General features: G+C 28.9%; 1 protein-coding gene across 4 annotated transcripts in view; it reads left to right on the top strand.

Moving 5' to 3' along the window:
* The window catches only part of LOC135138311 (proclotting enzyme-like), a 69472-nt gene extending 62734 nt beyond the window's left edge, over positions 1-6738 (top strand). For all 4 annotated transcript variants that reach the window (XM_064068260.1, XM_064068259.1, XM_064068262.1 and 1 more), the window contains exon 7: positions 6515-6738. In XM_064068260.1, coding sequence (XP_063924330.1) covers positions 6515-6717 — 203 coding nt within the window. In that variant the 3' untranslated portion in view covers positions 6718-6738. The remainder of the gene's footprint in view (positions 1-6514) is intronic.
* Positions 6739-13801: the final 7063 nt, after the last annotated feature.

Genomic DNA, 13801 nt, shown 5'->3' with positions numbered 1-13801 from the left:
TTGTGTCATGATAGTTTCTTAGCAGTGTTTGCACGAGTTGATTTCATTAATAATTGTAAATCTGTCATTTATCACCATGTGTTATTATACACAACGAATAATTTTAAAAATAAATAAATAAATAAATTCGCCACTTAGTTGCGAAATTGTTTCCTTACTTTCCTTATTCGGAACAGACGTCTTCACGTGGTGAACGTTCAACTCAGACTGCCCAAAGGTGGCCGCCGACCTGTATATATACCGGTTGGCTGACGCAACAAGACGTTCGCGAATGTTCGGGAAGCTATTCCTTTGTCTGAATACGTCGTGACGTCACGATTCGCGACGTCACAATATGAATCTTTAATTTATCAATGTATTATTAGCAACTGAAATGTTTATATAAATCTTTTTAAACATTGTTTGTTTATATTTGTTAATTTACAATGTACAGGCTAAAAAAATTGTTAAATACTTGTTGTCTGACACAACAACACGTTCGGGAATGTTCGAGAAGCTATTCCTTTGTTTGAATATGTCGTGACGTCACGATTCCCGACGTCACAATTTAAATCTTTAATTTATCAATGTATTATTGGCAACTGAAATGTTTATATAAATCTTTTTAAACATTGTTTGTTTATATTTGTTAATTTACAATGTACAGGCTAAAAAATTGGTTGAATACCTGTTGGCTGACGCAACAACACGTTCGCGAATGTTCGAGAAGCTATTCCTTTGTTTGAATACGTCGTGACGTCACGATTCGCCACGTCACAATATGAATTTTTGATTTATCAATGTATTATTAGCAACTAAAATGTTTATATAAATCTTTTTAGACATTGTTTGTTTATATTTGTTAATTTACAATGTACAGGCTAAAAAATTGGTTAAATACCGGTTGGCTGACGCAACAAGACGTTCGCGAATGTTCGGGAAGCTATTCCTTTGTTTGAATATGTCGTGACGTCACGATTCGCGACGTCACAATTTAAATCTTTAATTTATCAATGTATTATTGGCAACTAAAATGTTTACATAAATCTTTTTAGACATTGTTTGTTTATATTAGTTAATTTACAATGTACAGGCTAAAAAAATTGTTAAATACTGGTTGGCTGACGCAACAACACGTTCGGGAATGTTCGGGAAGCTATTCCTTTGTTTGAATATGTCGTGACGTCACGATTCGCGACGTCACAATTTAAATCTTTAATTTATCAATGTATTATTGGCAACTAAAATATTCATAGAAATCTTTTTCTAGACATTGTTTATATTTGTCAATTTACAATGTATAGGCTAAAAAATTGGTCGAAGGCTATTTCGACAGAACTTCCCTCGCTTCTGAAATACAGCCCAACAAATACTGCTTTTCTGAAAAATTATACCCATAAAATTTGATTTTAAAAAAGCCTAATTTTGACAAATTACGCTAATAAAATAGATTCTAATAAAATAGAGGGTGGGCGGGCGGGGTTACTGTCTGTAAATAAAAGATTGTAGAAAAAAGTTAAACTTAACCCCGCCCACCGTGTTCTTTCATTTTTACTTCCCGAGCGTAAGCAAAGGAAGTATTGTAATCGAGTCCGTCGGCCGACTCTCTACTTTTACGTTTTCTCGATCTTTCATGACCCCTAGAAAACGTAGAAATAGGTCTCCTATTTCCGTCTGTCTGTCCGTCTGTCCGTCCGTCTGTCCGTCCGTCTGTCCGTCCGCCTGTCCGTCCGTCTGTCCGTCCGTCTGTCCGTCCGTCTGTCCGTCCGTCTGTCCGTCCGTCTGTCCGTCCGTCTGTCCGTCTGTCCGTCTGTCCGTCTGTCCGTCTGTCCGTCTGCCGTCCCGGATTTTTATTAGACAGATAATCTCCGAAAGTACTAGACCGATTGTTGTGAAATTTTGTACTTATATTAAGAATATCATGTAGATGGTAAAACGCTAACCAAAATTTATCTAATCATCCTCACCACTAATGCGATGACGTCACTTCAAAATTGTACATAGTAAATGGGTTTTCAATTGTATAAAATAACATAGTCCTACACATGTAGTTTACAACAACAATCGACTTTTCACCCGAAACGTCCAGCTTTTTGGAAAAAAAAATCAAAATTATAAAACAACATTTTGAAATTTAATTTTTAATCTGCTAACCAGAATGCTTTGGAATGTTGCAGATGTTTTAAGGCTATAAAGAGCATCATAAATCTTTAGTCAAAAAATATTTGCTTATCCCCTCCAAAAACTTGATGACGTCAGCTCAAAAGTTTGTGGAATAAATCATATCTAAAATGTACAAAATATGATGAGTCTGTACTTGTGATCTATCACTCCATTCATATTTTTTGGATTTGCATATACAGGGTGACTCAAAAAAATTAATGAATGCCTCAATTTATTTTATTGATTTAATCAGGAACTACAAAACGGAATGCTCTGACATCTTGCAGATGTTTTAAGGTTATAAAGGGCATAATAAATGTTTAGTCAAAATATATTTGCTTATCCCCTCCAAAAACTTGATGACGTCAGCTCGAAAATTTGCCAAATAAATCATATCTAAAATGTACAAAATATGATCAGTCTGTACTTGTGATCTATCACTCCATTCATATTTTTTGGATTTGCATATACAGGGTGATTCAAGAAAATAAATGAAAGCGTAAATTTATTTTACTGATTTACTCAGGAACTACAAAACCGAATGCTTCGAAATCTTGAAGACATTTTAAAATTATCATAAGCATGGTAAATTTTTGATCAAAACGTATTTGGTCGTCCCCCCTAAAAAAATTATGATGTCACCACAAAATTTTGCTGAAAAAATCCTATCTAAAATGTACAAAATATGGTGAGTCTCTTCTTGTGATTTATCATTCCATTCGAATTTTTTCGATTTGCATATACAGGGTGACTCAAAAAAATTAATGAATGCGTAAATTTATTTTATTGATTTAATCAGGAACTACAAAACCGAATGCTTTGAAATCTTGCAGATGTTTTAAGGTTATAAAGAGCATAATAAATTTTTAGTCAAAATATATTTGGTTATCTTCTACAAAAAACTGATGAGGTCAGCTCAAAAGTTTTCCGAATAAATCGTATCTACAATGTACAAAATATGATGAGTCTGTACTTGTGATTTATCATTCCATTCATATTTTTGGATTTGCATATGCAGGGTGACTCAAAAAAATTAATGAAGGCGTGAATTTATTTTATCGATTTAATCAGGAATTACAAAACCGAATGCTTTGAAATCTTGGGAATATTTTAAAGTTATTATAAGCATGGTAAACTTTTGTTCAAAATGTATTTGTTCATCCCTCCTAAAAAAACTGATGACGTCACCCTTAAATTTTGCTGAATAAATCCTATCTAAAATGCAAAAAATATGATGAGTTTGTACTTGTGATTTATCATTCCATTCATATTTTTTAGATTTTCTTAAGAGGTGGTTCAAAAAAATTAATGAAGTCAATTTATTTTATTGATTAAATTAAAGGCAACACTTATTATTAGTATTACACCCCAACCAACCCAATTTGGTAGACACAAAATTTGTTAAAGGAAAAACTCGGTTGAAACATAAGGGTAGCACGCTTATTTACATCGACTTTAACATTACAGACCTGCATTTGTTTTATGCGTTCACTTGGTTCCGCGAATGTGAAATAGACATGTTTATAATCAACCTAGTTGTGAATTTCACCGTCAAGAATTAAAATAAAACCCAATGTTTTATATAATAAGCGGAAGTCGAAGCAATAAAACCGATGGTCGTTTTGTTTACAGTTTCTCTGTTTGACTCTCACGTATGCTGTTACGCCTGTCATCTTAAATTAAGAATGTTTATACATACACGATTTTCAGTTGCCTCTGATACGTATTGTTTCGTTATTTTATTGATTATTACAAATCAATATTCAAAACGACCCAATTCATTTTCCCGAAAATTTGAGAATATAATAATTTTATTCTTAGTATTACACTACATCTATCCCAAATGATATATGTGTCGTTGCAAAAATGTTGATGACGTCATCGCAATTTTTTTTTAAATTCCCACTACAAAAATGTAATGAGAAAAAAAACACAATAGGCATGCAGTCGACAAGTTTCCGACAGCGAGGGAAGTACTGTCTAAACTCTTTAGACCAATTTTTTGTGTAGTTTTTGAACCATTCTTATTGTGTTTTTTGTCACCTTTTTTGGCCTCTTTTTAGTAATTTTTTGTAATTACTTTTTCCATCACTTTTTATGGATTTTTCGCATTTTTGTCCCCTTTTTTACACACTTTTTGTTATTTCTTCATTATCTTTTTTATTATCAATTATTATTATCATTATGATTTTATTATCAATCCTGTAGAAGTATTCGTGCGACAATAAACCATTGCTATTTTTATGACATTTTTTTGACTCCCTTTTGATCTTAGCATTTTTGTGACCTTTACTGCGTTTCTTTTGGGTGTCGTCTTTTTTTGTAGCAGTTTTTTGTTCTCATTTTTGCCCTTTTTTGTCCTTTTTTTATCGTCTTTTTTGTCACTTTTGTAGTCGTCTTTTTTGTTGAATTTTTTGTCCTTTATTTTTATCGCGTTTTGTAGTGTTTTTATGCGATATTTTTGGCCCTTTTTTTGTACCCTTTTGGTTTCTTTTTTGTCGGATTGTTTTGTGATTCTTTTGGGTTACCTTTCTTGTCCCCCTTCTTTCACTCGTGTTTTTGGCCCTGTTTTATAGTCACTTTTTTCGTAAGCTTTGTCGCATTTTTATAAATTTGTTTTATCTTGTGTTTGCGCACTTTTTGATAGCTTTTTTGTATATGTTGTGTCTCATTTTCTACTTTAGTAACATTTTTTTGTTGCTTGTGTAGGAATTTTAGTCCCTTTTTTGACTGCCTTCTTTTAGTAGCATGTTTTATAAAGTTATTGGTCTTCTTCTTGGGTTACTTTTTATCGTGGCCTTTCTTTCCGATTTTGTTATGAATTCTTGTTTCTTTTCTTTTAGGGACGCCTTGTCCATTTTTCGTGGAGCTTTTGTAGCAGTTTGCATTGTTTTATGATTTTATTTGTTTTCACATCTCGTCGCATTGTCTTACTGAGTTTTTGTCATTTTTTTCCTTTTTTTTTCTTATCACTTCTTATAGGCATATATAATGTATCTTTTTGCCATTTTTGTATTCACTTTTTTTGTTGAGTTTTTTGTTTTCTTTTTTATCGTTAATTTTTTTTTTGTTTTCTGTTTCTGTACTTTTTTGAGTCCCATCTTTTCGTCTTTTTGTCTTCTTTTTATAGTCACTTTTTGTAGTCTTCTTTTTCTCACTTGTTGTTTTTGACCCTTTTTGTTTTTTGTCGCGTTTTTTAGCGCTTTTTGATCGTATTTTTGTTCATTTTTTCCAGACGCCTTTTTTGTCACTTTTTGTAGCAACATTTTTTGGTGAATTTGTTTGTCCCTTTTTTTGATGGCGATTTTTTTCCTTTTTTTGGAGCGCATTTTTTTATGTTTTTTTGCCCTCTTTTTTAACCTTTTTTTGGCAGTCGTGGCGTTTTTTGTGACATTTTTCGTTTTTTGTTGTTTTTTTTTTGGCACGTGTTGTAGTCGCCTTTTTGTGTTGACTGTTTCGGTAGCGTTTCTTTCCTTCTTTTATTGAACTTTTTTCTCTTCTGTTCATGTAGCCTTTTGTGTGAACTTTTTGATTCTTCTTCCATTGTATTTTTCTGTAGCATTTTTTATGGCCTTTTTGGATTTTCCTTTGTTAGTCTCATTTTTGTGACCTTTCTTGTAACTTATACTCCAAGAAGCTTGCCAATTTTTGTGGTCACATTTTTTTTTTGGTCACTTCTTAAGTCGCCTTTTTTCACATTTTTGTAGAAGGTTTTGACGTGTTTTTTGTCTTGTTTTTTGGCGGCGGTTTGCAAATATTAAATTCGTAAAATCAAATTTTATAATTTATCTCAGACTAGATTTGGATGTACTTCAAGGGAGTGGGAAGTTCTGTCCAAAAAACTAAAGACTAATTTTTATTTTTTTGGACATCGTTATTTTATACTCCTAAATTTTATTTACTTCTTTGCAATCAACTATTTAAATACTATACAACAGAGTGTATTTCTTCTGCTCTGTTTTTTGCCAGGAAGTCTAAAAAATATTTGGGCATTCGTAACGAAAAGTTTTAAGTTTTAACATTTAACATTTTTGGATAACTTTTGACGTCTAATATAAAAATATAGTCATTCCTCAAAATGAAACAGGATTAAATAAAATTAATCAAATATTCAAATCAGCATCACTTGAATTCCTGAGCAAATTAAATTTTTCTTCAAGTAGCGCCATACAACAATCATAATCTCATGGATTATTAATGCTGCGTCAACAGTATTTCACATTGTATTAAATGCATTACGGTTGTAACTTGTCGTTAATGAAGCAATTTCAATAAAATGCGCTGCAATATGTTTATTTTTAAACAAAATTGAAAATTGTGCAACTGTGTCAAAAATTCATTAATCCGATCTGACCTGACCTGATCTTTTCAGGCTACCGCAACGAGTCCGGCCCTTGCAACGGCGACAGCGGCAGCGGCTTCATAATGAAGTCCAACGAGAAATGGTTCCTCAAAGGCATCGTTTCGACCTCGAAGTACGACTCCGTCAAGCAATCTTGTGATTTAACCAACTACGTAGTTTTTACCGACATAAGCAAGTTCAGGACGTGGCTGTTATCCATCATTGTTATTTAATAAACATATTATTTATTTTCATATTTTGTGGTCTGATTTTTCCTAAAGGTTGAAATACCTCTGAACTAGTTAGTTGCATATTTATGAGCTGGCTAGATAATGAACAAACCGATTTTTTGCTGGAACTTATACGTATTATAATAAAAGACCGGACGAAAGGTCGCCGGTGTTGCAGTAACCGTAATTTTTATTTAATTGTTAATTAATAATAGTTGGAAGGATTTTGTAGCCTTGGAATGGACATCTGGGTAATAAAAGAGTAATTATAATCTTGTTACCGACTGCTCTGCGAAAAAAGTGGCTTGAAGTAGGTAATAATTTTTTATTGGTTTTGGATTTATGTAAGAATTCTAAGTGAGATGGAAGCGGTACGGACTGAGAAACATTGACCGTTCCTATTCTGTCTGCATGCAAATGTAATTTTTTTCAATAGATTTTAAAATAAATGTGTTCATTATTATTTATTTATCATAATTTTGTCGTTAGTATTTATTAGTTGCAATTTCAACTGCTCATATGCAAACCACTTAAATAAATCACTAGTCTGGAAAACAGAAATTAAACAAATAATCTTGTTTTTCTGTAATATAATGGGGGTTCCCGTAAATAAAGTATTATTATTATTATTATTATTAATATAAATAATTTGTTCTAGGTTGTTTTGTATTTCAGTTTTTCGATTTACAATTTTTAGAGTTTTCAAATTAAAATTTTTCGATTTTTCGTTTCGGTTTTTATTTTCATTCATTTGTCAATTTTACGATTTTTCAATTTTTAGATTTTGTAGTTTTTCGTTTTGAAATTTCTCAAGTTTTCAATTGTTCGTTTTTCAGTTTTTCAGTATTTTAATTTTTCATTTCTTCAAAATTTCGACTTTTTCGTTTCGGTTTTTTATTTCCTTCATTTTTACAATTTTTTTATTTTCCAGTGTTTCAATTTTACCATTTTAATTTTTTCAATTTCAATTTTTCGATTTTTTTCAAATTTTCGCTTCTTCAATTTTTTTCATTCGCGATTTTTCAATTTTTATTTTCTCCATATTACATCACGATTTTTTGTTTTTCATTTCCTTTATTTTTTCAATAGTTGTTTCGATTTTATAATTTCTCGTTTATTCAATTTAAATTTTCAATCTATGATTTTTCAATTTCTCGATTTTCCAATTTTTAATTTTTCAATTTTGCAATTTTTGGATTCCTGAATATCCAATTTTCCGATTTCTTTCATTTTCAGTATTTCAATTTTACAAAATATTTCTTTTTCTCGATTTTCAAGTTACTCAATTTTTAATCTTTAGATTTTTCCGTTTTTCAAAATTTCGGTTTCATAATTTTTCATTTTCGCAACTTTAATTTTTCAATTTTTTAAATTCTCGACTTCCAAATTTTTCAATTTTTTGTTCCTTCAACTTTTTGATTTGCAATTTTTTAATTGTGCAATTTTTCGATATTACAATTTTTCGTTTTTCGATTTTTCCGTTTCTCAATTTTTAATTTTTTATTTTTCTTTCTCGGTTTCTCAATTTTTCACCTTCTTGATTTTTTATTTTTCATTTTCTCGATTTTTAATTGTCATTTTGTCGATTTTATATCATAATTTTTCGTTTTTCCTTTTCCTTTTTTTTTAATGTTTTTTTCGGTTTTATAATTTTTCGTTTATTCAATTCTTCAAATTTTCAGTCTTTGAATTTTCAATTCATCGATTTTCCGATTTCTTTAATTTTCTGTATTTTTCGATTTTTCAATTGTACGTTTTCAAGTTCTGGATTTCCAATTTTACAATTTTGCGATTATTCCATTTTTTGATTCGAGATGTTGAAAAATCGAAAAATACAAAACAAACCAAAAAATGTGAAAAAATAAAACTAAAAAAACGCAAAAAGTCGAAAAAGTGGAAAATCGTAAAACTGCAAATCGAAGAACTGAAGAAACGAGAAATCGAAATATTGAAAAACAAAAAATTGAAAAACTTGAAAATGCCAAAAATTAATGAATCGAAGAATTGGAATGAAGAAAAAAGGACTCTAATCGAAAAATTGGAAAAACCAAAAATTGAAAGACCGAAAATTCTACAATCATAAAATTGAAAAAATAAAGAATTTTTTAAATTATAGATATTAGGTACATATTTAAAATGAAAACTAGAAAATTTGCAAATCAAAAATTGAAGAAACGAAAAACTGAAAAACGAAAAATTAAACAATATGAAAGTTGAAAAATCGAAAATTGAAAACAGAAAAATTGAAAAATACACAAAATGGAAAACTTCACATTGAACAAAGAGAAAAAATATAAATCAGAACATTGAGAAATCGAAAAATTGAAAAATATGGAAGATACAAACCGAAACGAAAAATTGCAAAATCTAAAAATTGAAAAAATAAAAAATTAAAAAAAATCGAGACATTCAAAAATCGAATAATTTATAAATGAAAGGGGAAAAAACCCAAACGAAAAATTGAAAAATTGTAAAAACAAAGAAAATAAGAACCGAAAGGAAAAAATCGAAAATTTGAAGAAATGAATAACTGGAAACCCGAGAAATTTTAAAACGAAAAATTGCAAAATTTAAACATTGAATAAACTAAAAAAAAATGAAAATTGAAAAATCGCGAATAAAAAAATTGAAGAAGCGAAAATTTGAAAAAATTAAAATTGAAAGAACGAAATATTAATAAAAAGTCGGGACACTCAAAAATCGAATAATTGATAAATTAAAGAAAATCAACAACAGAAACGAAAAATAATTACAAATCGAAAAGCTGAAGAAAGAAAACGTTAGAAAGGTCTAAAAGCAAAAATACAAATCAAGAAAGTAAAAATCGAGGAACCGAGAAAGGAAAATCGAAAAATTAAGAATTGAGAAATGGAAAAATCAAAAAACGAAAAATTGTAATATCGAAATATTGCACAATCAAAAAATTGTAAATCAAAAAGTTGAAGGAACAAAAACTTGAAAAAATTAAAGTTCGCAAATTAAAGTAGGAAACCTTGAGTAACTTGAAAATCGAAAAAAGAAATATTTTGTAAAACTGAAATACCGACAATAAAAGAAATCGGAAAATTGGATAATTGAGAAACCCAAAACTTGCAAAATTGAAAAATTTTAAAATTGGAAAATCGAGAAATTCCAAAATCAAAGATTGAAAATTTGAAACGAAAAATCGGAAAAAACCTTGAAAAAAATCAAGGAAATGCTAGAACGAAAAATTGTGATATAAAATCGAGAAAATTAAGATTAAAAAGTCTGGAAAATGAAAAATAAAAACAAGAAAGTGAAAAATTGAGGAACTTAAAAATCGAAAAAACGAAATATATATTGCAAAATCGAAATACTTTAAATTCAAGAAATTGGAAAATCGGATAATTGAGAAATCTAAAAATTACAAAATTGAAAAATTTTGAAAACTGAAAAATCGAGGAATTGAAAAATCAAAGATTGAAAATTTGAAGATTTGAATAAAGGAAAAATTATAAAATCGAAAAAACATTAGAAAAATAAAGGAAATGAAAAAAGGAAAAACTGTGATAGAAAATCGAGAAAATAAAAATTAAAAAATTGCAAATCAAAAATTGAAAAAACGAAATTTTTTTTTCAATTTTTGGATGTGCAATTTTTCGTTTCGGTTTTTTATTTTCTTTAATTCATCAATTATTGGATTTCTGAATGTCCCGATTTTTTTAAATTTTTTGTTGTTTCAATCTTAATTGTTTTTTGTTTGTTTAAAACTTCTGGAGTTTTCAATTTTACATTTTTTCTGATTTTTCAATTTTACAATATGCAATTCTTGGAGTTTTCATTTTTATTTAAATGTTTCAATTTTTAGATTTTTCAATTTTTCATTTCTTCAATTTTCGAATTTGTTAATTTTTAATTTCGGTTTTTTATTTTCTTTTTTTTCAGTTTTTCGGTTTTTCAATTTGTAGATATTGATGTTTTCCATTTTTTTATAATTCTTCTATTTATTCAATGTGAAGTTTTTCAAATGTAGTGTTTTTAAATTTTTCGGTTTTCAATTTTTCGATTTTTCAGATTTTAGACTTTTTAATTTTTCGTTTTTTCAATTTTAAATTTTTCAGTTCCTCGATTTTAGTTTTTCGTTTATTCGATTTCTGGTGTGTATTTTTCTAGTTTTCATATGTTTTCAATATGTATAATTTTTAAAATGTTTCACTCTTTCAACTAAAATCGTAAATTTATAATTTTTCAGTTTTTCCACTTTACGATTTTGACGATTCTATAATTTTTCGATTTTACAATTTTTGGGTTTTCCAATTTTTCGATTCGATTCGTTTTTTCCTATTTCTTTTCTATTTAGTTTTTTAATATTACAATGTTTCCATTTTCCACATTTCCGATTTTTCAACTTTTCGAACCAAAAACATGTGAAAAAATTGCAAAACTGTAAAATTGAAAAATCAAAATTAAAAAAAAATATATAAAATGAACTTTGAAAAATCTAAAAAGTGGAAATCAAGAAATTTTAAAATTGCAAAACTTAAAAATCGAAAAAACGAAATATATTTTGTAAAATCGAAATACTGAAAATTAAAGAACTCGGGAATTGAAAATTTTGAAAGCTGGAAAATCGAGGAATGAGAAAATCAAAAATTGAAAATTTGAAGAATTGAAAAATGAAAAATTATGATACAAAATCGGGAAAATGAAAAATAAAAATCGAGAAAGTGAAAAATTGATTAACCGAAAATTGTAATATATCGCAAAATTGCAAAATTGAAAAATTGCAAATAAAAAAATTGAAGAACCAAGAAACTGAAAATCGAGAAATTAAAAAATTGAAAAAAATTAAAGAAAACGAAAAAACCAAAAATTGTGATATAAAAAAAAGAACGTCTGTAAAAACGAAAATAAGACAATACGAACTCGTATAGAGTTTCGCGTTTAGTATAGAACAAATTTATTTAAGCAGAGTTGACATTACAAAAAACAAGCTTCTTGAAGTTCAGTAAAAACCCGTTTTAATTTAAATCTAAATAAACTGTTAATTGATATTGTATTCGGGAAAACCTGTGTGTAAATTTTGTTTACAAAATTACTCGACACGTGTTAACTGTCTAAATTATTAAGCAATTTCAGTTGGCATGTTTGGGACGACTCTGGAACTACGGCGCTATAGCCGGTCTAAAACGTATACATCATCATAGAGGTGCTGGAATTTAGGCTTTATATGTTCTTTTTAGTCCTGTAATAGAAACAACTAAATTTAATATTGACTAAATGTTGTAAAAGTACTAATAGTAAAGGTAATGTGAAACCAGTTAAGACGTCATTCCAGCGTCAGTAATTTAAATTTTTAACTGTTTTATTATTTAGTTATGTATTTAATTACCCATTCACAGTTGACTATTTATTAGCAAGTACGGTCCTGGCTTCCTGGAAACAGTAAAAGTAAAACAAGTCGCATTACATTGCATACTTCGAACAAGCAAGAAATTATGTCCGCAAACTGCGGTTAATTAAGGTGTTACAAACCAAACAGAGACATTAAATAAAATAAATGGGATTATGTACATTTTCCGAGCGTTTATTTCCTGTACAAAATGCATCACTTGTTCCAGCTGTTTAAATAACTGGAAAGTCCGCTTTTGTGCTTCACGGTTGGCAAACTTCGCAATAATTAACCGCAGATGGAAGTCAGACAATATTTGTGTTTTAATATTTTTTCACTGTCAAGGTTTATATTAAACACGAACTGAAACGTTTGTGCAGAGTCAACGACAATGCCGGAAGTTTTTTTAATTATAAACAAATGAAATGAAAATCATTGCATTAATTAATAACTATTTGCTTACTTAATTAATTAATTAAAAATTGTCAATTACATTTAATTGATTTGCAATTTTTGCGCTAAATAGTTTAGACTTTGTGCTACCGCTAGAGTTTTAATATTGTACATATATCTATAATTTTAATTAATTTTGACTAAAAAGATAATTAATTTTATCTAGTTGTAATTACTAATTTAGTTCAACTAAGATCATTTTAAAATATATTTGATCAAAATGGCTCTGAAATTTCGTGAATGTCTCCATTTTGTTGAAGATTGCTGCTATTTAGGTAGGCAACCAGTAATTCAAGTCGCATGATAAATTGCTACCTACTTAATGAATGCGGTACATTTTTATCAACAATTCATTAAAACAAAAAATTGATACAAGATACTATCAAATCAATCACAACATTTATTTTTATTTTTATTAGGTAATATTTTTATGATGATCCAAAAAAATTAAAACAAAAAGAACTATAGGTAAAGAAGCTACGGATTTTCAAGTGAGTTTTGCAAAATAACATTTGGTGATCATCAGCTTTTTAACAAGGACAAGAGAAACGACAAAAAGCAACAAAAACATGGGAAAAAGGGTCAAAAAAAAGGTAAAAGACGACTACAAAAAGTGATCAAAAATAAGATAAAGAAAGGATCAAAAAGCGCCACAAAAAGCGACAAAAAAAGGACAAAAAAAACAGAAACTGAGAAAAAATAGCGACTAAAAACAGGGCCAAAAAATGCAACTAAAAGGACGCAGCGAAAAGATGAGAAAGAGGAAAGAAAATAGCAAAAATGCACAAAAGCCGACAAAAAATGCGGTTAAAAGAAGCGAGCAAAAAAGACTAAACAAAGGTCACAAAAAATGAAAGAAGAAACGCTATCAAAAAGGCTACAAAAACGAAGAACAAAAAACAGTTCCGAAAAGTCCCAAAAGAGACAAGTCCACAATAAAAGCGAAAACGGAGAACAAAAAAATAAAAAAATCGAAATAAGGCCACGACACAGATTGACTCAAAAAGGGATCCAAAAAGAGGAAACAAAAGGACCATAAAAAACTCTTAAAAAACACCAAAATTCCATAAAAAAGGTTACGAAAGTGCCAAAAAATGCGATTATAAGAAGGACAAAAAAGATTAACATGAAAGTGTGAAAAAAACGATAAAATATAAGTTCATAAAAAATGCGAATAAAAGGGCACGGTAAAAATTGACGAAAAAATCAAAAAAGCGACAAAAATAAATTCCAAAAAAATACGACAAAAAAGGGGACAAAAGAAAAAATAAGTACAAAAAA

The sequence above is a fragment of the Zophobas morio genome, unplaced genomic scaffold (assembly GCF_036711695.1).
Source record: "Zophobas morio isolate AGI-343-1 ecotype UQ-CSIRO unplaced genomic scaffold, CSIRO_AGI_Zmor_V1 ptg000030l, whole genome shotgun sequence".
In the NCBI taxonomy this organism is placed as follows: Eukaryota; Metazoa; Arthropoda; class Insecta; order Coleoptera; family Tenebrionidae; genus Zophobas; species Zophobas morio.
This window is presented reverse-complemented; position numbering and strand designations above follow the sequence as displayed.